Source organism: Ammospiza nelsoni, chromosome 6 (assembly GCF_027579445.1).
Source record: "Ammospiza nelsoni isolate bAmmNel1 chromosome 6, bAmmNel1.pri, whole genome shotgun sequence".
Taxonomy (NCBI): Eukaryota; Metazoa; Chordata; class Aves; order Passeriformes; family Passerellidae; genus Ammospiza; species Ammospiza nelsoni.
The window spans coordinates 30475297-30499377 of NC_080638.1; the positions used below are offsets into that span (position 1 = coordinate 30475297).

Consider the following 24081-nt stretch of genomic DNA (forward strand, 5'->3'; position numbering starts at 1 on the left):
AGCAAACCCAATCCAGGCCTTCCTGCCTCCCTGCATCCAACTTTACACACACCCAACCGTGACAATTCCCTCCTTTCCTCCTTCCTTCAGCTACTGTAGGATGAGGCATTTTCTTCTATCTGGCTCAGGGTAAAAGCATACCCTGGGGGCAGCAACACACATCTGGCAGGGACTGAAAGGTTTTAATCCAGCCTCCACTGCAGTCAACAATGGCAAATGAACCAGTGATTCTGAATGTTTATGACATGGTGAGTATGAAATACTACTGACTGGGGGGCAGTGGGGCTGGGTGGGGGTTCATGCTTGGAGGGCAGGCACTGTACAAAGAGGAGCCAAGCACAGATCCCCAGAGAGGCTGATTCCCTCCCCCCTCCTCTTTTCCTTGGCCCAAACTCCTTATCCAAGCCTATCATCCTCTCATGTCAGTGTGTCAGAGATGATGCTGACCCGCTTCTTTTTTCTCTTTTTTTTTAGCGTTTAGCCTATTTGTCCAGTTTACAGGTATTGTGCCAGATTTTCTGCAGGATTTTTCAGGAGCGGCACTGGGTGAGGAGAGGACTTTTTAATTTCCAGTGCCCCACTTAAGGAAGAAAATGTGGTCACCTCTGTATGTGTTAGAGATCATTTTCCTTTAAGTGAACAAGCATTACCAGGCTGTGGGGTTGGGGTCAGGATTTCATCTAAGGAGGAGAAACAGCTGTAGAGTTGCAGTAAGAACATAATTTCTAATAATCTGGATTAATTCCTCATATGCATGAGATTGTAGTTAATAATGTTCTCTGAAGGTTAATTGCAGCAACAAGAGTAAGAAATTGTCTGGTGAAGTTTCAGCATAGAAAGGGGCATGGGCACATGCTGCTCAGCAATATTTCCTGAAAGTTCACAGGGTAGCAAGTTTTCCTTGACCTCTTCTTGCAAGGGGGAATGTGAGTGGGTGTTTTTTATGCTAGCAAATCAGGAGGTCCAAATCTTGGCTCAAACCCCCAAAGAGAAGGCGGCTTGGCACAATTTATTTGCTTTCTGGTCTGACAGAAGCTGAGGAGAATCATGTTCACATGAGAAGTGTTTTGATGATTATGTATTTCACCTTTGTTTTTTGATTACCAATGAATGATTTTTAAAAAGTAGTTTTCAGATCATCCACAAATTTAATACAACTTCCTGGGGAAAATATGGCCTTACAAGGCCCAGGTGCTGACTGAGCTCTAAATATCCAGCTTCAGACCTTTAAGATTACAGCATAGATTTGCCAGGCAGTGACAACTTTTACCAGGAAGCCCACAGAAGAGTGTGGGCTTCCCTGCTGGGGAAATCCAGAGAACAGACACCAAAGAGATTAGGAGTGGGTTGCTGTAAAAGTCAAATGTCTTTTTATCACAAGAATCAAGGGATCTTTGTGAACTAAAGCAGGTGGGTTGTTTTCTGAGGGAAGAGAGAGTGGTAAAGATTATTTAGGTAGGACTGTATCTGCATTGGTGAGCAGTCCAGAAAGCACAAGTACAGTGGACTGAAACTGCCTCTTCCAGAGCTATTATTGGTCAAATTGAGCAAGTCAGTGTAAAATCCTTCCCAAGACTTTGGTCTTGAGTGTTTATTGGTCAGTTGCTTAGCAGTCTGAACTGTGAATTCCTCCAAGAAGTTCTTCAGCCAACTGAACCCAAATAGGTGGTAGCTAGTCCCTGATAACAGGGGACTTACGTTGCAAATGCACATGAAAGGGTTTATCGTTAATCCTTTGAGGAAAATAAAGTAGTTTTGTTGTGCTTTTATAATATCCACTGACTTCCTTGCAATTTTTTCAGTTTGTTCTGCAGCAGACTATGGCCTAAGCTTTCCTCTCTCAGCCCCTGTTGATCCATCCCAAAGCAGTGGATGTTTCACCACTAAGCTGAAGAGATCCAAATACTGGATGGACATGGTCTTTACCTTTTTATGTTTGATTGATTGACACCAAAGATGAAGCCTTAAGTAATTAAGGCAGAAGGAGCTTGCTGTTCATAGTCACTGTGTTCTGAGATGGACACCCAGACACAGTGAACAGAATTGAGGTCACCAATTTATTTCAGACTGAGTAGTTTTTGCTGCTTAGCACACCATGGAAATCATCATGTGTAAGTACTAACTCCATGGGTTAACCAGTCTGTACACAGAAACCAATCTATTTTCATACAGCATCTGTTTGACTACCACTGAGTCACCTGTAGCTCAAGTCCTACCTTATGACTACTGCAGCTACATGCTTTTCCATTGCTGCTATGATTTTAACACCACGAAGCCTGGAATGTAGCCATGCAAAATCTGCACTTTGTTACACTGTGGTGGGGAATTGCGGGGGAACTGGGAAATGAGCACATTTGCTTGAGTGACTGTTGGAAAACTAGCCTCAGTGGAAAAAACCCAACAACAGCAACAACAACAACACCACAACTTGGAACAACAATTAACTGTGAAGTTAATGTGAAGTTCTGCTTTCCTGACAAAGAACGTGAACCCCATATGGCAACTGGAAGCACTTACACTGCAGGAAAACTTATCCCTAGGGCAGAAGTTCAATTATGGGTTTTGTGCAGCTATGAAATAGCCACTCTGTGTAGTCTTATGTATTCAAAGATTATAGCCATTTATCCTTTTATCCATTGGATATGAAGCAGACTTCTTTAGGAAAAAAAGTACTGCTGTTTAATGAGGTGTTTTCCACAAATTGCTGAAGGAGGTAGATCTATTTGTAGGCTTGTTTTCTTCAGTATAAAATAATGGAGCAAAAAATGTCTGGGTATTCCCAGTGTTCTGAATATTGCCATCAAAAGTGACCTAGCTTCACCATCAGCACACAAGGTGGTTATACCCCGTCTCACGCCAAAGAGCTTGTACACTTGCAAAACAGAGCAAGTGGACTTTGCTGCTCAATTAGGACAATTTAAAGAGTAGATATGCAGGATACTGAACTCTGATTTAATGTGTAAGTGTGAACACAGAATAACAACATGGATCATGGGTTTGGTGACCGATGAATCTCTTTGCCAGTCTGAATTCAGCTCTTGCATGGACTTAATCTAAGCCATCTGCTGGTTGGAGACCTGCAAGAAAGAACTAGGTCTATAAAATCTGTGACAGAGTTTGCTCAGATTAGTCACTTACCACTTGCCCTTCAGAGGGACAAATCAAATTTCCTTTCTTAACTTCTTGCAGCTCTCTTCCCTCCAGTCTGTCTCCATATACTGTTTATCATGGAGCAGATCTTACTTAGACCACAGGCACAGGGTTGACTTTTTTTAGGCAGGATATCATCCTGTTCCTTCATCACTTTAAGTTTTTGTGGCTTACATTGGAATAATTTATTTAGTGACTGTACATTAATAAATGTTGCCTGCTTGAATCAGGCAGGAGAGTAACTGCAATTATTTCCTGGGTTTAAATCTTTAACAAGCTAAACATATTCCACTAAAAATAGTTTTCTTGGAAGAGATTCAAGTTTGGGGGCTCTCATATTTTCAGCTTATTGCATAGCAGATTCATGCTATCATATGAGAGGCAAAGATTCATATCACTATTGTTCCTCTTTTATTACAGCTGAGGTTGTCCTGAATTTCCCGTCTTTGCAGTTGATAACATGCAGAACTGTTTTGATCTATTGGCATTTTTGCTTACTCCTTCTGCTGGGGAAAATGAGCCCCTGGGATGTGCTGCAGAGGAGAATGAAAGCCCTGGTCAGCAGGGAGTCAGGGAGCAGTGATGTTCTAAGTCAATAGTAGAACTTGTGGTCTTGAAAGATTAAGTAATGAACGGTCACTAGGATTTTTTTTTCTCCTCCTCCACATGTTGACCATACATTTATTTTTTGTATTTAACAAATAGAGAACAAAAGGCAAAATATTACATTTGGGAGATTTTAATTAAATTCTGGCAACTCCTAATATAGATATATAAAATTAAATGCTTTAATTTTCCTTCAGATATTTGCAAGTCATCTCTGTTGAAAATTATTAGTCAAATCTGAATAATTTCAGTTCTCCAAAACACACCATTCACTCAAAGGTTTACCATGTTCTTGGAAAGGCATGGCAGGTGTACCCTATTCTTATTTGCTCTCTGACCAGTCACAAAACTCATAAGAATTCCCTCTTCCATGAATAAGAACAGGCTAGGAAAAATCTGGAGTGTTTTAATCTTCTTCACAGGCTTGTTGTGGAAGTAAGTGTAAAGATTTTGTGTTTAGCATTTGACTCTATCACTGACTCTTCATTTATCTAGATTCTTATTCATTCTTCTGTCTTCAAATCATATCAAGCTCAGGGTACTGGGTAACAAAGCAGAATGGTGAGCTAACAGGGGCTTGGAAATGGGTTCCCCACAGTGCTATAGTGTATCTAACAGGAGTGCTAAATGCTCTTTTTTCCTAGGAGTGGTCAGACATAGTGCTGCACAGAGGTGTGAAGGATCAGACAGCCCTCAGGTGCTTGCTTTTTGCATCTTCCTGGAGGTTTGAGTTGGCCTGTGCTGATTTTTTGCTTGTTTGGTAGGACTGTGTTTAGATTATTCAACTATGCATATGCTGCATAATGGGTTCAGGGTTTGTAATCATTCTTGTGTCATACTATGATACTTTCTGTTATGGGCCCAAAAACTTTCTGGGAAGACTCTTGGTTAAAGGTCAGAGAGCCTAAATAGACCACTGCTGAGAATAAGGGAAAAGAGCAGAAAAAGCTGGATAACAGCAGAGTCCTGAGCCCAAGGTATGAGAGGTGTGTCCAGACTGCTTCAGTTTTCTTGGATACAACAATTCCCAGTGCAAATGCTCTTGACTTTGGAAAAAAACTTAATTTTTTTTTTTTTTTAAAGAAAGGTGTTATGGCAAATTTGGTGGCAGTACAGTAGATGTTTCAAATAAATCAGTCTGAGCAGCCTGGCAGTCTGTGCAGGTGAGGAAAACTAGGCTTTGTTTCTGCATCTCTTTTCCTCCTAGACTGCATCAATTTCATTTGTGTGACAACAGGGTGACCTCAGGCAGGATAGTAGAGCGGGACTGTTCCCTTGCTCTGCTTGAATGCAGGAGCAGAGGGACAAGAAAAGCAGTTTGGTGATGCTGAGCACTGTGTTGTAGTCAGTGCCTGCTTCAAGTCTGTGAAATGACAAAGTGTAACTAGACATCCTTCCCCTCTTGTGTCTTTGGAGAGAGGAAATCAATTGGAAGAAGAAGAAAAGATTAAAAAACTATTACAATGAGCTGCAGCTGAGTTCTTTCCTTCAAGAAGAAGGAATCCAAACATGTTATCCGATTTAAATCAATTAAGGAGAAAAAGAGGAAGTGGCATGGCCCAAGTTAATAAGTCCAGCAATGAAATGTGCCCATTTATGTACAGTAAGTGAATTTTTGTTGTCTTAGCAACAGCCTAGCGATGTGTTATCCATTGGGGGAGCAGTCTGTTTGGATGTTGTCAGGGTGACAAGCTGGCTACCTGTCTGTGCTACTGCAGATCTTCTCCAGCACTGCAGCCCTGTCACTGACTACTGTATGCTTATGCATGAGATGTCTAAAGAGCTGTCTCTTGACTGCACACAGGGCCTTGCTCTCTCCAGCCCCAGCATTTATCCCATCAGCAAACTCGCTGAGCCAGTGCTCTGTTGCCCAGTGGACTGACTTGAACTGACTTATCCAGGGCAACACAGGAGTTGACACTTCTGCTAGTCCTGCTTGCCTTAGGAAAACTGCTCCCCAACATGCTCTCCTTTACACCAGCAAATGTAAGAAACCTGAGGAGAAACTAGGAAAGCTAAAGACAGTGTTAAAAAATGTGTGAACTCTGCTTCTGAAGCAAAAGCCTCATGGATCCTGTCATTAGCCCACAGTTCCCACATCAGTGCTCTTGAGTTGGTTCCTGCAGGTGACAGTCTGACTTGGTGTCTCTAAAGCACTTACTTCAAGCAGTCTGAACCCTTGTGGGGTCAGGAGACTCCTGTGCAGGATTTCAGGTGTAAGGCCAGGGGCTTAAAGTAAGGTCAGCTCTAACCCAGAGATATGGAAGATCCAGAGTTACTTTTGCTGTTACTGGAAGCTGTTCTTTAACCCATCCACAGGCAAAGCCCCAATCCCCTGGCCTGGCTCTGAGCAGCTCTGAGAGAAATGATTGCTTCCTCTTGAAACCATATGGAAGTTGGTTTCCAGTGATTTTTCTCTGGTGCTTTTTGGGCTTTCCCCTTACAGAAAGGCAGATTCCTTTTAGAATATGACGCTTCTGTCAGCAGGATTTAGCTTCTGGCTCACTAGGCTGTCAAGGTTCCTAATTTTACTTGGCTATTCTTTAAAACAAACAAATAAGCCCCCAAACCAAACAAACCCTTCTTACTATTGATGAAAGCTGATGTGTTGACAGTACTGGAGCCTGTCATTCTCCTAACAAATAAATTTATGTTAGCAATAGGAAAGCAGACCCTTCTGGCTCTACATCCCTACTACATCCCTAGTTGAGCTGCTCTGGTGTCATGGCTCAGCTGGTCATCCAGCTTCCTACTCAGGCAGCCCACAGGGACTAAGTCATGCATGCAGTGGGAGCCTCTGTAGGGGAGAGCTGAGCATTAGTGAGCTACCAAGTTGAAACAGCTGTCAGATCCATTTCCAAGTGTAGTGATCAGCAGGTATATGGTTGTGCATTAGTGCAATGAACTGAATTTAAATGGGTGTCTTAGGGCTGAAAGCTATGTTAGTGACCTGAACTGCCCTCATTCTAATTCTCTGTTTGTTTCAGTCCCTCTTGTTCCTGTCATTATGCCAAGATGACGTAGCTGGAGCTGGGGAGGGAGTCAGAGACCAATCAATACAAAAAAATCTATATTTTTGCTGGGGAAGAAAAAATGCAAAATTTTCAAGTCTAATGATTCTTTCTCTAACAAGTGGACTCAAACTGTTAGGAAAAAAAAATATTTGCCACTGTTCTAACAACCACTGGATGTTTTTGAGCATGAAAGATCCAGGGCAGAGAAAGCAGCTGAAAGCATTTCAGAGCTTTATCTATCAGCCCGTGAATCTGTGAAACTTCTCATCTCAGAGGAAGATATGAGGCTACATCCTAAGATTGGAAAATTGTTTTAATTGGTAACTTAAATTTTAAACAATTCATCTTAAGGTGTCTGGGAAAGCAATGATAAGGGAAATAGAAAATCTGGGAGAAATAAATGATCTCTGATAGGTGGGAGTGCTGATCTACCGAAGCAAGTGTCTGATGCTAGAAATACTGAAAGCATTTCAGCCTGTTTAGTACATTCATTGTGTGTGTGTCAACATATGAGTTGAATGCCATGTGATTCCTGATAGATCCACATCTCTGGGAAAGAGAGGACCTGGCACAGTGTGAGCTCTGTTGATTATATGGTTTGCTGAACCTTCAGCCTTGGATCTGTTACTTTGCTTTCCATATGGTCATACTTAAACCCACAAGGAACTATCAACCCCTTTGCTGTTCTCTTCAATATCTGCTAGTGAGTGACTTATACTGGATCCTGATGCAAGAAAATAAGCTTCCTAGATGCTGATTGCTGCCTTGGGGTTTAGAGTGTACAAGGAGCCCAATGTAACCTTCCAGAGTGAATTACCGGCTTTGCCATAGGTTAGCTTTCCCTACTTACACAATGTTCTCCTAGATGTCTGTTCTTGGCTCCTCTGTGTGTCTTGCTTTGTTTGGTATTACTTGGAGCTGATGAATTTATAATTGCCCTGTATTTGTCATCTCCCCCAGCTCTGGACTAGCCTGGTGAATGTGAGAAGTGACAGAGAGGAGCGAGATGTTAACCATGGGATTAATCTGATAAGTCATAACCTCTGTCATTAACCTCTGCTTTTGGGTAGCACCTGGGGCAAGAGTCTCAGCTTTCTGCTCTAGTTCCATAAGAAGAGGCCTAGGTTGTGGGTATTTTCAGGCAGGGCTTTGTTGCTTTCTTAGCAAATCACTTTTCTAGAAAACAAAAGGCTCTACCTAGCGAAGCATCGATATAAAAGGATGTTTTAGGATATTTGGCTGACCTCTGGATTTCTCTCAGGAAAGGTTGAGGTATTTTCTCTCATTGATCTTCTATCATAGCTATCAACTTTGAAGAGATGCCTTGACTATTTCAGGGCATTTGAGATGGCATGAAACACTCAGAGGTTTCATCGTGAGTGCTGCTTATGTGCTGGGGCAGTAACAGTACTAGTTCTGCGTTTGGCTGCTACCATTTAGTGTGCTGATGCATCTGGGGTGACAGACCAGGTTAAAATCCCTGGGGGTTTCAAATACAGCTGCCTCTTCACACAGGTCTGCCAGAGAAGCAGACAGCAGGAACCTCTGGATTTGCTTGTTCTGGGTCTCTTGTGTGAAAATATTTCTGTATTGTTTGAAATGCTCACTTAGCAGAAGAGTGTGTATTTCCAGTGAATCCTAGCTGTTCCAGGAGGTTGTCCAAGCTGGAGCCAAGCTATAGTGCTACTCACACTTGTTCTGTGGTCCACTGAACATGTATTTTGTATGAAAGGAGTCTATTCCCTACTTTATACAATTCTAAAACTGCTTCACCACAAAGGAATGAGAAAGCTGGACTCCAGATATGCTATGATAGATCAGCCAGGCCGCTTCTCTCTGAAACAGGTGGAGAGCCAAATTCCTTCTGCTAGGCTGAGGTTGTTAGAAAGTTGGTTTGTACCCTCCTGGACAATTGTTTGGCCTCCTGATTATTAGGTACAAGCAGAAAGCATTTGCTCCTCCTGGGAATTAAGAGGTCAAGCTTGCTCTTCCCTCATCCTACTTGTTTGTTTTCAGTCAGGGCATTTTTAGACAGATGTCAGGCTTTGTTGTGCTGAGAGGATCTTTTCTGCCCTTCCTTCCTCACCTATCTACTAAGCCTGCAGATTCAGTTACATGAGGAGCTTTTTTCTGAGTCTGTCCCAGCACTAAGAATTCAAGGGCTATTATGCCTTTAGAGCAATACTGAGATGGAGACATTGTGGAAAGAGGGGAAAGGCAGTGCTGAAGGTTTCCAAATCTGTGGAGGTCAGAGCTAAAAAGGTGTGTTCCAGGCTGAAATCCACCTACCCTCTGTCTCTAGCTCTAACATTCATTGTTCTTGATTGCAGTGCCATTTGCTGTACTTTTATTCACTCTAATTTTTATGGCTGCTTGTTATCCAAGACAGCTAGCTATCTTCTCTCTGGCAGTTCTTTGGATGTGGAATAGACCTATTTTCTATTGCTGGAGCACTGTGCCTTGTGTGCTGGCTACTGCAAGAATACTGGGGGACAGGGCATTGAGGAATAGGTTGTACTGAATTGAAACAGAACAGATGAATTCCAGTGAAAGCCAAGGAGAAACAGAGGCAAATTAAATGGGTCCAGTTCAAGCTCAGGTGTTCTTGGGACCAGAAGAAAGGAAATACTGTAAATCCTTTTTTTTCCCCTTATGTCTCATAAACAAGAGCTGTGACTTCCACAGAGCAAAAGCGTCTGGAAGGATGAAAAAAATGCAAACCACATGGATCCCTAAAAATTTCAGTTGTTTTTATTGTCTGGGTCAAATTCTGTCTCCTCCCCTGGGCAGAGTGCTGCTGGCAGGAACGGTGTTCTATATCACAGTAGCCAGAGGCCTTGGCAAACAGGCAGGACACCCCTGGGGGGGCAAGGGAGGACAGCCCGGAGCTCATCCCAGCCCTGTGTTAATTAGATTGGTCATACATCCCCCTGATGGCTGAGCATGTACTCTTCTGTCCCTTGTATTCAGGCAGAGCTAATAGGAAGGAACATGTAATCAGAGAGCTGAATTGGGAGGTAAAGAATGAATGGGTGTGGGGAGGAAGAGACTCCTTACACATCTGTTTTTCAGTTTTTAACTGCACAGGATCAACTAAAAGTTTTTCAATGCTCTTTGAAGCACCCTCTACTCTTGAGAGAAAGGCAAGGAAGCAGGAAGCAAGCTGGAGTAAAGGTGATATTCTACAGCTCACAAGTCCATCTGTGGCTTTTCAAGTGCTGTTTGTAATATGGCATGTTACTGAAGTGCTTCAAGGGTTCCCTTTGTAATGTGTAATTACTCTGAGATATGCAGTTCAGTGCCTATTGCAGCTGCTGTTCTGACTAATTTTAATGTGGTTAAAGCCATTCGTGGATCAAAGAAATTTATGCAGATGAAATTTTAAAGCTAGTGTAAAGAACAACACACCAGGTACTTAAAAATCCTGTACTTGGTACCTCTGAACTTGGATTTTACCTCTCATACCCAGAGGACTTTGAAGCATATTTCTATCTGTCTGTTACTTCTCCTGAGATCTCAGAGGTGTCTCATTAAAGCTGGTGTTCAAGACTATTAAATACATGAATGCAGCTTCTAATGATGCATCTCATTTAGGTGAGCTTGACACCAGGAGCTGGGAGGGATCATTGCTGCCCTGGTCCCCCAGTGCATGGGATAGTGAAAGCCACCTGGAGAAGTGCAGGATAATACCTTCTTCTGTGTTGGAAGATACCAGCAAAGTATCTTGAAAAGGCGGCTGACTTCCAGGGGCACACCAACCTTGTCACCTTCTTACCCTACCAATCCCCTCCCTCCCTTCTGCAGATGGGAAGCATCTGTCCTTGAGCTCTCAGTCTCTCCAGCCAGTTAATTATTAATCATCACAATATCCCTAGTGCCAAGCATCTGAACTGCCCATGAAGCATGGAGAACTATTTTATCAGTCAAGTCAGAAAGTTTTAGTGTTCTGCTACTCATTATTGTAAAGCTGTTGTTCTGTCAAGGAACTTAAGCACCCAGAAGTGAACTTAAGCACCCTCTCATCTGAGCCCACACCAGATGACCTGGTACTAGCAGGGGCAACAAATGTGCAAACTGAGAAAATGCAAGAGAAAGTTAAGCTTCGTTCCTGAGTCTGGCAACAGAACTGGAGCTGTACCATTGTATGGGATGAGAACTGTAATGCTACTGCAGCTGCTGGTATATTGCCCATTATGAACACCTACCTACTAGAAACATACCTCAATATTTAGCTCTCTAAAAGATACCTGCTGGGCTGCTAAATCCTGGGTGCCACAACTAATTTTCTGTGACTGTTGGCTGGCTGTTGTGCCTCTCTGTGGTATGATGCTGCTTGCCATTGCTTAGAATCAGAGAGACACTTGAGGTTGTATGAGCTCCAGGACTTCCCTGTGCTCTGATTCAGCTTCTGTGCTATTATAAAAGAGAGCCGGAGAAGAGACAGACCAAAGAATAGGCATGAAAGAAGAAAATTGCCGAACTCATCTCAAGGCTCTTCTTCCTACTGGGAATATTCAGACATGAGAACCTGACACCCAACTCCTTCTAGCTGGGACAATTGTAGTGGAGATGGAATGGCACCAGCACTTCATTTCTGGTTGAGGCAATATTCCACTTTCCTGCTACCATTTAAAATCCTACTGTGGGAAGCCTTGGGTGTTGCAGCTAAGTGGACCCATTAAGACAGGATGATACACATGGCTTAAATTGTGCTCTTTAGGATCCCTAGGATACCATTAGCTCCTCAGGTACCTCTATGCTCTCCTCTGCCCTTCTTTCTATCCCAGGATGCCGTCATGCAGATTGAAAGAAATTATAGTGCGTTGGATAGCATGCTTTTTTGTCTAAGTAAATTGATGATTGAGCATCAATAATTAGCACAGCAAGGGTCAAGCTCACTCTTCCTTCATTCTTCTCTAAGATACTATGTAGAAGACCAACTCTTATTTACATGTAATAATAGATGGTGATATTTTTTTTCCTCCTTTCAATTCAAACATAACATTGTGCTCAATGACACCACAATGTTTTGTGGAAAGTACAAGTGCTTTGAACATGTGGGAATCAAAAAGTTCTAAACAGATTGTTTGATGCTGCCAACAAAGCATGTCCTTGGACTCTGGCCGAGAACAACCAAACCTTCATTTTGAGTAAAGCACTGGATGTTGAGAAAGGTTTGGGTATTTCTCTTAGTTCTAGTTCCCATCTCAATTGCATTTCTAGCAAGCCACTTCAATCTTTGCCTTGAGTCATCTCACCTGTAAGATAACCTATTTATGGGATGCTTAGGGGTTTAACACTCTGACTGCTTTTTTGGCACCTGAGATGTAGCTGCCTGGGTGGGAATGATTCCCATAGGGATGGGAGGCAGCAGCAGGATTTCTGGGTGTGAGCTGAGGGGCAGCAGCCCTGCATCCTGCTGGCTGCCTGACCCGTGTCTGGGTGAGCACGTGCCCTCCTGCTCCATCCCTCCTGCCTGCCCTGGCAACTGTTCCTGGCCTTTCTGTCAATCGGGGGGTGGTGGTCCCAATCCCTGTTCACCAGAGCCTGCCTGGAGAGGATAGGGGATTTTCTGAAGCAGTCACCTGCCACACCTGCTGCCCTCTGGCCACAGACAGCAGATGAAGTATTTAGAGACAGCTGCTATTTCTGTCATTAGCATCCAGACTTCCTGGGAGAAAACTGCTGAAATCTGTGACAGCTGAAATCTGAGTCAGAGGAAGCTTTTTACTTCAGCATGTACAAAAGCAAGGGGAAAGTGGGGGAGGGTAAAACAGAGCTCAATTTGCTATTCATTTAGTTCTGTCAGGAAAGCCCAGGCAAATCAAGATGATGGTGTGTGAATTGCAAACACGCAGGTTGCAGCATGGTGGATGTTGTTCAAGGGATGGAAGGTGCAGAAGAGGTGGGTAAGAAAACAATGCAGCATGAGGGGGCTGTGTGCTGTGCTGTGTGACAGGATACATTAGCTCCCCCTGAGCAGCTCTGTGCTCTGGCCCTTGCTGATGGTACTTGACAATTTAAAGCAAATGTATCTCCATGCTGTGTTGCTGTTGCAGGGGGTGGAACAGGATACCCAAGGGATCTGCTAGCCTTTTCCACTCCAGGGCATGATCCTTTCTCAGTCTTCTCCAGCGTACTTGCCATTATTTCCCTGGAGAAGGAAAAGGCTGTTATTCCCAATGTGCAGCTGAGGCACTAGCTTGCAGAGAGGCCGGCTTGTCTGATGATAGGACATGAGGAAGGGAATGAAGCTGTGTCAGGGGAAGTTCAGACTGGACATTAGGAAAAAGGTTTTCACTGAGAGGGTGACTGGCCACTGGAAGAGGCTCCTCAGGGAAGTGGTCACAGCACAGCCTTGCATGTACAAGAAGCGTCTGGACAACATTTTTAGTCATTACACTTTAGTTTTAGGTAGTCCTGAGAGAAGAAAGGAGTTGGCCTTAATGATCCTTATGGGTCCCCTCCAATTTGAGGTATTCTATGATTCTATGATTAGATAACTTGTTGTGCAGTCCCTTGGGTTTTGATGTGGAGTTAGGATTGTGAGACTCTTCTTATTCTTCTCCAGATGTAGCTGCTGAAAATGGTCTGATTTCTTTTTAAGGACTGTGTTAGATATTTGAAAGCAAAGTTTTTTACTGCAGCTTCTGAGTTTACCTGTGCTCTCCTTTGGCGGAGTTCAGACACCTTCCAGCACTGAAGGGAACTGTGGGTCAGAAGCACTCTTCCAGCACTCAGTCTTTTCAAAATGAAAGTGCAGGTCCTCTGTTATTATCATGATTTCCCGTTTGAAAGAAAACTCCCAGGATTTAATGTCGTACTGTGATGCCAACAGGATCAGAGATGGTTCTTTCCAAACTGATTAATTTACAGAGCATCTCTGATGATACAATTCAAGAAGCTCTCTGAAAAGGTGTCACTTAGTAAACAGGGTAAATGAGTCAGAGCACGAACAATTAGTGCTCCCCTTTTCCCCCCTGTATAAGCTTTGGACTGAGATAGGAGTAGGTAAAGGAGAAAGAGTCACTCCCAGTTCTGCCCAATGACTTGACAACAGGATTACATTCATGTTAATCCATCAAAATTTATCCTCTGCTTTACAAATAAAAACAATTGCTCTAGACAAGCCTGAAGTCTTCATGCTGATGTGTTTACACAGAGTATAATTTAATTTGATGGCAAATAGATTTGAAGGTATTCTTGTTTAACTTGGTACTGGACAAAATAAAATGCTACCTAGGATTTTGGGGGGATAAGAACATGGGGGTTACAGGAGGTGATGTGGTTAAGCACTGCATGCACATATGTGCTCTGGGGACAGCTTGACAGACTGCAGGCTTTTGGAAAGAACTAGTGTAGCAAAGGAGCAGGGGGGAGAAAGCATCTGCCAGTAAATAGATGGATAAAGATGTTTTGTGCTGCTTTTAAGGAGCACCAATCATCTTTTTAGCTTTGACAGGTGGCAGTGGGGCAGGAGGGGAGGCAGAGATTCAGAGAATTGTGTGGGTGGTGAAGAAATTAATCCTAATGAATTGGAAGAGCAAATCCACAGTGGGCAGAAAGCTTTGGATTTCTGCCCTGCTGGATGTGAATAAATAGAAGAGAATCCCTTTTGCACGCAAGAGCTAATTGGGCAATTACAGCGTAATCTCAAAACCTTTGCTTAAATTGTATTCTGACTACCAAAGTGTGAGGCAGATTCTTTCCCACAGGTTCACAAGGCTTGCCCGGTCTTTCAGACAGATGAAAGCTCATCTTTGAAACACTTCCCCTCCTTGTATTTCCAAAGTTTCCTTTCCATGTTTTTGTTCTTATTCACAGAAAAGAACACAAACATAAGAACTGCCAAACTCTTTCAGACCAAGGATCCATCTAATCCAATTTCATTATTCTTCCCTCAATGCCTGCTTGTGATCACAACTGGGAGATGGAGCAGCACAAGCATATATGACACTTCCTTCTAACACATTGACACATTTTTAGCTCTGGGGCTTCTCTGAGCTTGACCTCTTCTTCTTTACTAGGCCTCCAAAGCTCTTTCTTCCATTCAGTTTTCCTGAGCAAATGTAACCTTCTGTATCAACAGCCCTTGCTGGTAGCTTGCAGGTGTATTACTTAGTGGTGAAAAGCTAAGTCCTCTTCTGATATCCTCACTCCTCCTACTTCTATAATATAAAAATAAAACTGGGAGGTTACAGCATGGGAATTTCACCAGTTTTATTTTGGAGGAAACAAGAAAATTCTGATGGAAAGATTAAATTAATTTTTTAACAGTGGGTGTCCTGTTTGAGTTCTCCTTGTGCAGCTTTGCCGTCACTTGGCCCTAAAGACTTCTCTTCTGACCTGTTGAAGGAAGGATTGAAGAAATAAATGTTACTGGAGAGGCTATTCTTTTAATTTTTAGGTCTGTCTTTCTAGAAGTGAAAATGTTTTCATCTGCTCTTGAAAGCACAGGGTCTTGAGACAATTTGACTGAGGAATGATCAGTGAGAGTGCTGCCTGCTGTGCTCTCTGCTGGACACTCAGGTTCTCCCATCCCTAATTTGTGTGTTCATGATGTCTAAATCTTTATTGTGACTGCACTTGAACTAAGATTTGAGTGCCACAATGCTAAGCAGTTCCACATACTGAAGAAACAGAGCATCGGAATGCTTCCAAGATCTTGGTTATTCTTAAGGCTTTAAAACTCAAGACTGATTCCTGTTTACTTGAAGCATCTTCTAAAGGCTCACTTGTGACATGAATCATGTCATTATTCTCCATCCCATCTCTCTGCTGAACCTAGCTGGCATTCTTTCTCTCATGAGTGTTTTTCTTTAGGACTGGCACCAGCGCAGCAATTCAGCACCAGGCTGGTCTTGCTCATGTCTGTTCTGCAGCGCCATCTGATCACACAGATGAGGAGCACGTGCCTTGCTAGGACTGAGCTGGAAGGGAAAGCAAAGAAAATATTTGCAAACACGGGTGCACAAAACCCATGGTGTAAGTGTTCAAGTGAGGTAGAAACCACAGCTACACAATTACACAAAATAGAAATGAAGCTCATGTCAGAGTAGGTGGTCTTTTTGTTACAAAGAGAGAGGAAAAAGCATGCATTTCTGGCTATTTTCCTCTATCCAGCACTGTTTTCATACTTGATTACCTGGACATTGCTGCTGCAGGGTAGCAAACCAAGCTGTGTGTTTACCCTTGTTGTTTACCACTTACAAATGCACTTTGGAGGATAAAGTAAGTTGAGAGTTAAAAAAATTTCATCTTCTCTAGCTTACTTGCTGAAGAGGGCTGTCTTCTGAGCAGGCTAATTATTGCCACAGAAAGCAAAGGCATTCCTAGGGATTCAGCAGCACACTTGTGTAAGTCATCATGTTCTGAAAGAGGAGATTAGGAGAAAATTGTTCCTATAAGGAATTTTGCCAAGGACCAATCTGCAGTGCTGTACCTTTGGTGCAATACTGGGCTTGTTTCTAGGCTTGATTACTAAAATAGCATATGTGAAAGGAGATTGTTGGATTTGTGCAGTCTTGGACATGTTTGCATATTGCTAGCCAGCCACCTGATGGAAAGCAGAGGGTTAAAATACTGCTGTTCTCTAAGGCTTTGTTGTACACATACAGACTGCATTTATGTTTGCAGATATGGTGCATGAGCAAATATCTCCTGTTTGCTTGTGAAGTTTTCTCCAAGTTCTCCTGTGGAAGGAGGTAACACTCTCCTTACAATATGCCGGTGTTTGCCTTGTCCTGCTGTTGATGATTCATTTGTGATACCAACAATGAGCCTTAGCCATGAACTGGGATTCTATCCTGTTTCACAAAGACACTTTGTAAATAGGAGCCAGAGAGAGTTCTGGCTCCAAAGAGATGATGAGCTACTTCTCTAGATCTGATAGGAAGCATGAGAAGAGAGATTGGTTTATGAACTCCATCTGGTGACACTAGCCCCTCCAGAGATCTCCCAGTCATGCAAGCAGTCTTTTGGTCATGATGCCCAGTTTTATATTATCTTGGGGATTTTATCCCTTTGTGGTCTCTTACAGTAAGAGAAGCTAAACAAGATTATTGTGGTGTTAAAGGGAATCACAGTAAAATGAATTATAAAAATGCTACTCATACTTCATAGAGCAAATGGAACTTTCACATAAGATGAAATATATCAGGCTGGGCTGCTGATCTTATTTGTTTGATGAATCTGTTTACCTCTTGCATGCATCCATCTAACTTGGGAGAAGGCAGATATATGGAGTGGGAACTGAATGGTCTCAGACCTATCTATTCATCACCTGCATGACTTTCATTGCTAGAGTGTCCAGATCACTTCCCTGCTAGATAGGAATAGAAATCTTTTTTTTCTCTTGGTTTACTGGGTAATTAGCTTAATTTATGGTTTTATGATCATTTGTATTCCTTAGCTTGCATGAGTGAACTTACAGAAAAGCAGCTCAAGGGAACTGAAATCCACATGTGCTGTACAGTACCCTTAATCACTTCTGCAAGTCATGTCTGTGTCAAAGGTGAGACCAACTGAATGAGGTTTTGCCCTTGTTCTGCACTATGGATCACCTTGCTCACCACTCTGGAAAGAGGGTGATGACATTTTTAGGTCTCTGGTTCTCTGAGAAGAATTTCTGGGTCAGTATGGAATATGAGTTGTGTATAGTGTCCTATTATGAGCATGTGCTCTTATTTCAGATAGTAATCAAAATGGGGGTGTGCTTGGAGTGTGCTTCTTCACTTCCAGATATAAGCTGCAATCTGCTTTTGAGGAAGTTGACAATGACTGACTTCCTCAGGCCAAATTAGGCTTTGTTTTTCTACAATAGATATCTAGGCATCTAGAAGGGTCCAGATATCTTAGAATACCTTCTTCTTAGAAGGGCCAATCTATGGAGGCAGCTGAATCTGAGGGCAGAGGTCTTAGATATTAGAGGATGTTGTGAGCTAGGTGAGGCATCACAGTGCTTACCTCTTTCTCCTACATCAGCCTGGCCACAGTTCGGATTAGATGTCCGCTCTGCATGCAGGAGAAACATTTGGCAGCTCTCTGAGGGATCTGGCAGACAACACCATTTGCACTCCATGGTACAAATATGCAACCCTTTCTCTTTTCACTGAAGCAAACAGGAGCCAAGATGTAGTTGCAGTATCTAATGGATTTTTATAGAAATAAATACTAATGGGGGTGGTGAGGAGGAGACAGAGGGAGGAATATTCCCAGAGAAACTAGTTACATAAGGCAAATTCTCCTCTTTGGTCTTATTAAAGTATTTCCTTATCTTACCTTTTCTCCTTCAATTCCTGATTTTACTGGGTGTATTTCAGATGTGGAGATACTGTAAGATGCAAGTCTGTGAAGGAAGCAGTTGTCTGAATCTCTTGGGTCATTTCAGATCTGTTTCTAGATTTATGCAACATACAGCAGACTAGCACAGAAGATTTGCTTTAATACAACTGTAAATTTGCTATTGTGCCCAGAAGAAAGGAAATATTTAGGGCAGCCTGAATACTAGTCCAACACATGCTGTGCTGTTTACGAGGTGGGGGTAAGGAGAAGAAAGAAAGGACAACTTAATGTTTTCCAAAGAAGCTTCACTGTCAGGTTTATGCCTCTGTCTGTGCAATGGTGTGTGTGCCCCTTGGGAGAAGCAAGCACAGAGGCTGTCCCTTTGAAGGGACAAACACCTGCATTTTAACCTGAAGTGGTTTGCACACAAAACAGTATCTTCATAGTGCCAAATGTTGTTGCCTCAATGCCACACAGTGCTGCCAACAGCCACTTCTGTCTTTCAGCAAGAGATGGCTGTTAAATGCTTTTCGAGCTGCACATCCAGTGCTGCCCATTAAATAAAGACACAGGGAATTCTTGGGGGAAAGAAAAAAACAACAAAAAACCAAACTTCCTGTAGCCCCCACCCAAACCAAAGCAGAGTACATTACATCAGAGTTGTTAAGACACTCCCACAGCTTTTTAATTTGTTTAATTTAATTTAATTCCCAGCCACAGTGGCATGCTGCACATATTAGTCATTCTGTTGCATCTTCATATGGGGGGAGCAAAAGTATCCCTAAAACACTTTGTCAACATCCAGTAGGTAAATGCCAACAATAAGAAATTTCCTCATTTCCTAAGCTATTCATGTTTACTATCTTTGGTAATTTTAAATAGTGTCACAATCACTCAGCAGAGAAGCCCTTGGGTCATGGGTTATAAACAATTTTCTGTCTGAACTTCCTGACTGCTGTTTCTGTATCAGTTTTGTGCCTTGTAGACAATAATTATTCCAACAACCCATTTTGGCATTGAGTTAGGTCATACAGTTACCCCTTCTTGAGACAGTTCCCTTCTCAAGGAAATGTTCCTCGCTTTACTGTTTTATTTTTTTTCCTTCTTCAGACCAGCAGAAGTGGGTTTTGAGGGAAGATGTGTTTGAATCTCCATGCACAGCAGCATTTTATCATTTCTATATTCAGGTTTCTGAATATTTTCTCTTTTATCTCCTAAATTCTAATCTGGAGATATCACTGCAATGCAATTCCTCAGTAGCTGTGCTGAGGAAGAGCAGAGAGAGAGTATACAATTATGGCAGAAATGCACATGTATCCATTTACCTGTAAGAGGTGCAAAGAGATGAGATACTGTATGACATTGGCACTGTATTTGAAGAGTTTTATCCAAGACAGGACAAACGCTGTAGGGTAAAAGGACAGGTTGCTGGCTGCAGGAATCTGTATTTCCCGGTGTTTTTCTAAGCTAAGCTGCTTAGGCACCCTGCCAGCCAGGCAAGGGCCCTGGAACCTCTCCAGGAAAAACCTCAGCTCACATTGTGAAAGGGTTTCCCCTATCTATGCTGCAGAATAGATTCTCTTCTCAGAAGCTTGGAGACAAATATTGATTTTTTTTTTCTTTTGCAGTAGCAAACTATTGTTAGTGGCATGCAGTCAATTTCTCTCATGGACACTATGAGGTATTTTGAATGTGTGCCACCAAAGCCAGCATGGAGTATAGATTGCTTAGTGCAAGCAGGCCCTGCCATGCTCTTCTCTGATCTGCTCTTGGCTCAAAGGACAGGCACAACTGGCTTTGGCAAGTGAATGGGAATGAGACTGAGTGAGAATTTACATGCCTATACAATGTATAATTTTGATTCTACACAATCCTTGCACAAAGAGAAAATCTGGGGAATCTCGCATTCTTTTTTCCCTTTCTTGTAAGGATCCAATTCACCTGTGGGTAGGTTTAACTCCTGGCTATGAGGTGCTAATGCTGCCATTAGGAATCCCCAGGGTGAGTCCTACTTTGTGGATCTTCATCCTTATTGGGGGTTCTCTTTACCTGAGTGTGGAGGTCACACTGTAGTGGAATGGGAAGGTCTTCCATTCAGATTGCTGATAATGACGGTGTTAAACACTTCAGGGTAGATGGGAATTGGAAGAAGAATTTTGAGGATCACAGTTTTGAATGTGAATGTAGTATCATGTTGATGAAATTTCAGTTTTGACCTGGTCTGGAGTAAATCTGTGGTATGTCCATAGCAGAGCAGGGAATCCCTCTCAAATTCTTGTTTGGCATCCCAGCTGTGGAAACAGCACGGTGAAGGGTGTTTGAAACTATACTGTAACTTGAAAGAGATTAGTGTTTTGCATGTTCTCATTAGAAATGTTGGTGTGCCTGGGGTAACCAAAAAGCAGGTATTTGTGTTTGCCCAGGCAGGAACATCCTGGGCAAAGGAGGGCAAGTCAATAAGGAAGAATCAGTGTCATATTAGCATTTGGCTATCATGGAAGAGAAATTCAGGAACCTGAGCAGGGATCTAGACAAGCCTTTGGAAGGAAAGTCTTAGCTGCTGGTTTATTTGGTGGCATGAATCTCTCACTCTCTTCTGCTGGGCAGCTTACACGTGCATGCATCACTTTGATGGAGAAGTTATGGCTGGTGATTAGGGTGTTCATCTTGGCTTTGAAAGATTGAAGTTCAAATTTCTGCTAATAATCTGTCAGAGCAGAGATGAACTGTGCTTTTCAGCACAATTTTTGAGGGATATGCTACAGCTGCTTGTCAATCAGCTGTTCTGTGGGGGACCTGGGGTGCATGGTACCTGCAGCTCAATACTCTGAGCAAAGCAGATGCTTTGGCCTGGGCAGGACTGATGAGTCAGCTGGAGTGTGTTTGCAAAGGATGCACTGAATGTCTGTTTTCTCTCTGTAATGCTGGATATCAGGATGGGTTAGCTTCTTCTCTGGGAAGAAACACTGCTACAGGTCCACAGAAGACAGCAAAGGATCCTTACCAACAAGGAAAAGGAGATGTTAATGTTTCTTGGTCTGAGCAAGGCCACAGCACTATTCCACATCTGAAAAATCATTTAACAGCCCTATTTGTTATTACAGTTCTCAGTTACATCATTTCTGCAAGAGGAAGGACAGAGAGCCCTAAGGCTGTATTGCTGACTCTACCAGATATGTCAGAGCCAAAGCATCTGCACTGTGCTTCAGACAGCTCTGATGAGCTCCTGTCCAAGCTGTTGGGTATTTATCTCCCTTGCATTTTTTTTCAGCTCATCTGAATCCTCTTTGATGGGAAGCCTACTTATTGACAGTCTGGGCTGAGGGTTCACAATACAGATAGGTGTGTAGTGTCTGAAATACACTCAGCTAAGAATGTTAGCAGACTCCTTGACATTAGCAGAGCAAAACAGTTCAGACCATTCAATACTCTGTCTTGTACAGGCACATTAAGGCTTTCTCAATATCTGGTTTTGAGTCATACAAATGTTTACTTGTTCTTTTTTTGCTGCCAGGAATCTTCTAAGCACTTAGTCAAAGTCTCTCTTTTTTTTAAAGTATGTTGCTCCTACTTGAATCTTTTGTGTCATTCTGAAGAAATATTCTCCCATAATTCATGTCAGCCCTTCAAATGTTTGCAGATTTGTCATTTGCAGTCATTGCTTTGCCAAGCTATTAGTGCTTCTAAATTAATTCTTATATGTCAGTCTTGCTACTTCCCTGATCATTTTGCTGCTGTTCTTTTTCAATACCTCTCAATTTGTCATTGTGAATGCATCTAAGGCAAAGGTATTGTTACTTCCCTAAGTTTCTAACACATGTGAGTTTCTCAGGAACATTCCATGAGTGAATATATTTCAGTGTAATCCTGCAAATGGATGTGCTTTTTTTCATATGCTTGAGATGAAGAGTTTCATAAAAGTTGTCCAAACTTAGGGGATACAGCATGTAAAAGGGTGTGCAATAGCATGGATAATCCTTCTTCAGGGCTGCTTATAAGATTACTGTGTGGGACATGCTCTTGGCACTGGCACATGCTCCAGCAACCCCTCCTCAGTGACTTCTGCTTGATATCCCCAGTCCCACCCTGGCTCACTGAACTGACTCCTTCAGGCACAGTCAGTAATGAAGTTTAGGGAAACAGGTGGGGGTTGGAAAAATGGCATGTTGCTTCTTGTATGCTGTAAACAGTCTGCTATAAATGCCATGTTTGGTACACAGCTGAGATGGGCCATTAGTGTGCCTGGTGTGACAAGCCCTTGGCCTGGTGGGCTGGCTTTGTGTGAACCTACAAACAGAAGAGAAAGGGATGGTCATTCTGCAGGGACAGGAAATAGTTGTTTATTTTAGCCCGCAAGTTGCCCCATGACTCTGTTTGTGAGGCAGGTTCTCCCTCGAGCGCTGAAACATGAGTTGGAGGAGTGCTGGCTCTCCTCAACAAGAGAACTGTGTTTGATGCAGAGCACACCGGGTCAGCTGCCTTCAAACAGCAGCTTCAGATGAGCATGCCTTGAGGCCAAGGATGCACAGCAGTCAGCTTGTAAACACCTCACAGATGTAGCTGCAGGAGGGAAGCTCTGCTCAGGACAACACCTGCCAGCAGCATAACAGGCTAGAAAGGATAAACAGTAATGGAGAAATAAGAAAATTGCAAGAGACTTCGAGTAAAACGAGTATGCTGAGCTAGAACTGTGCCTACCATTTATAGGATGAGGCTGTAAGTGGAAGTGCTGGAGGTATCCCATTGTCACAGCTAAATCTTGCTTGTGACTTTTAATTAAAATATTCTGAATACACACAAAAGTTAACTTGTGAAATGCTTACTGTTTCCTTTCCACAGCATGATTAATATTTTCTTCTGTCCTCGTATTCTTCCACTAAAATCGCATTGCGTCACAACATTGAAGCATAAGTAGATTTCCAATTTCTCTCAGCAGCAGCATCAGTTTTTAATCCACACACAGCATTTTAGAACCCTCTGAAATAAGCTCTTTATGCTTCTTGATTGAAAAGGTTTTATTGTTGGCTCATGCATCAGGCAATTCAGATGCATATTATAATAATGTCTGAAAAGCCACAGTAAACTCTGAAGAAATTCTTCCTGAGGAGATAGCCAAAGAATGTATTCAGCCCAACCTGAGAAGAAAAGTTCCTTTGCAGAGTAGAACTTGGCTGAAATAGAAGACCTGCAGAGACACAGCTGGCTGCCGCCGTCCCTCAGAGGCTTGGCCTCTCATTCTTCTCAAGGCTGCAACTGAGCATCCTGCCTTGGGTCTCCTCTCCTAGTATCTGTGGGTTTGCATCAGGGAATACATTTAGCAGTATCAGTTTTAAGCATCAAGCTGTTGTTTCCCAGGAAATTCCTGTTCTATTAGAGTGTATTAACCTGAAGAGTAGAGAAGTGTCTTTAGCAGAAGCTTCTTTCATTCAAAATGCAGCAGAGCAGAGGCAGTTGCATGCCTAAGGATGCCTTGTCTTTTTCTTCTCTCTGACTCTGCTCCTCAGATGTCTGCTCTTCAGCCAATCCAAGTATGAAGTGGGGTTCTTGAGTGGGGTCCTTGTGTATCCCTGCCTCGTCGGAGCTACATCAAGCTCACTTGCTGCACTGAACCTGCAGAGTTCTCAGTATTTGAGAATGCTCTCCTGGAAGAAAAACAGTAGTTCCTGAGCTTTAATCAGTTCTGGCAGTTGGGTTATTTGCAAGCAGGCCAGTGAATACACCCTGAGAATTGTTTTTCTTGATATTTGAAAGTTATTGCCTACTGCAACTGGTGGCTGCACCTGTTTGTAAACACAGACCTCCTCACTGCAGCATTTTGTTTCTTTAACACTGTCTGGAATTGTAGTTGAAAGTTGACATACCTGACTAAAGCAGGTGCTTTTGGCTGATTGGATTTGGAGTGACCTGACGGGCTTTCACACCCATGTCCTTGACTTTCAGATTGATAGCTTTTGCCAACAGTGAAGAGGACATGACATAAGAGATGATCCTCCAGCTGGAAGAGCCACGTTCTGTGTGTGCTGGAAAA

General features: G+C 42.7%; 1 protein-coding gene across 1 annotated transcript in view; it reads left to right on the top strand.

The window, feature by feature from the left end:
• The first annotated feature begins 203 nt into the window (after positions 1-203).
• The window catches only part of LOC132074595 (deubiquitinase DESI2-like), a 48058-nt gene continuing 24180 nt past the window's right edge, over positions 204-24081 (top strand). Inside the window, exon 1 of the mRNA XM_059474493.1 lies at positions 204-248. Within this exon, the coding sequence (XP_059330476.1) occupies positions 210-248 (39 nt within the window). The 5' untranslated portion in view covers positions 204-209. The remainder of the gene's footprint in view (positions 249-24081) is intronic.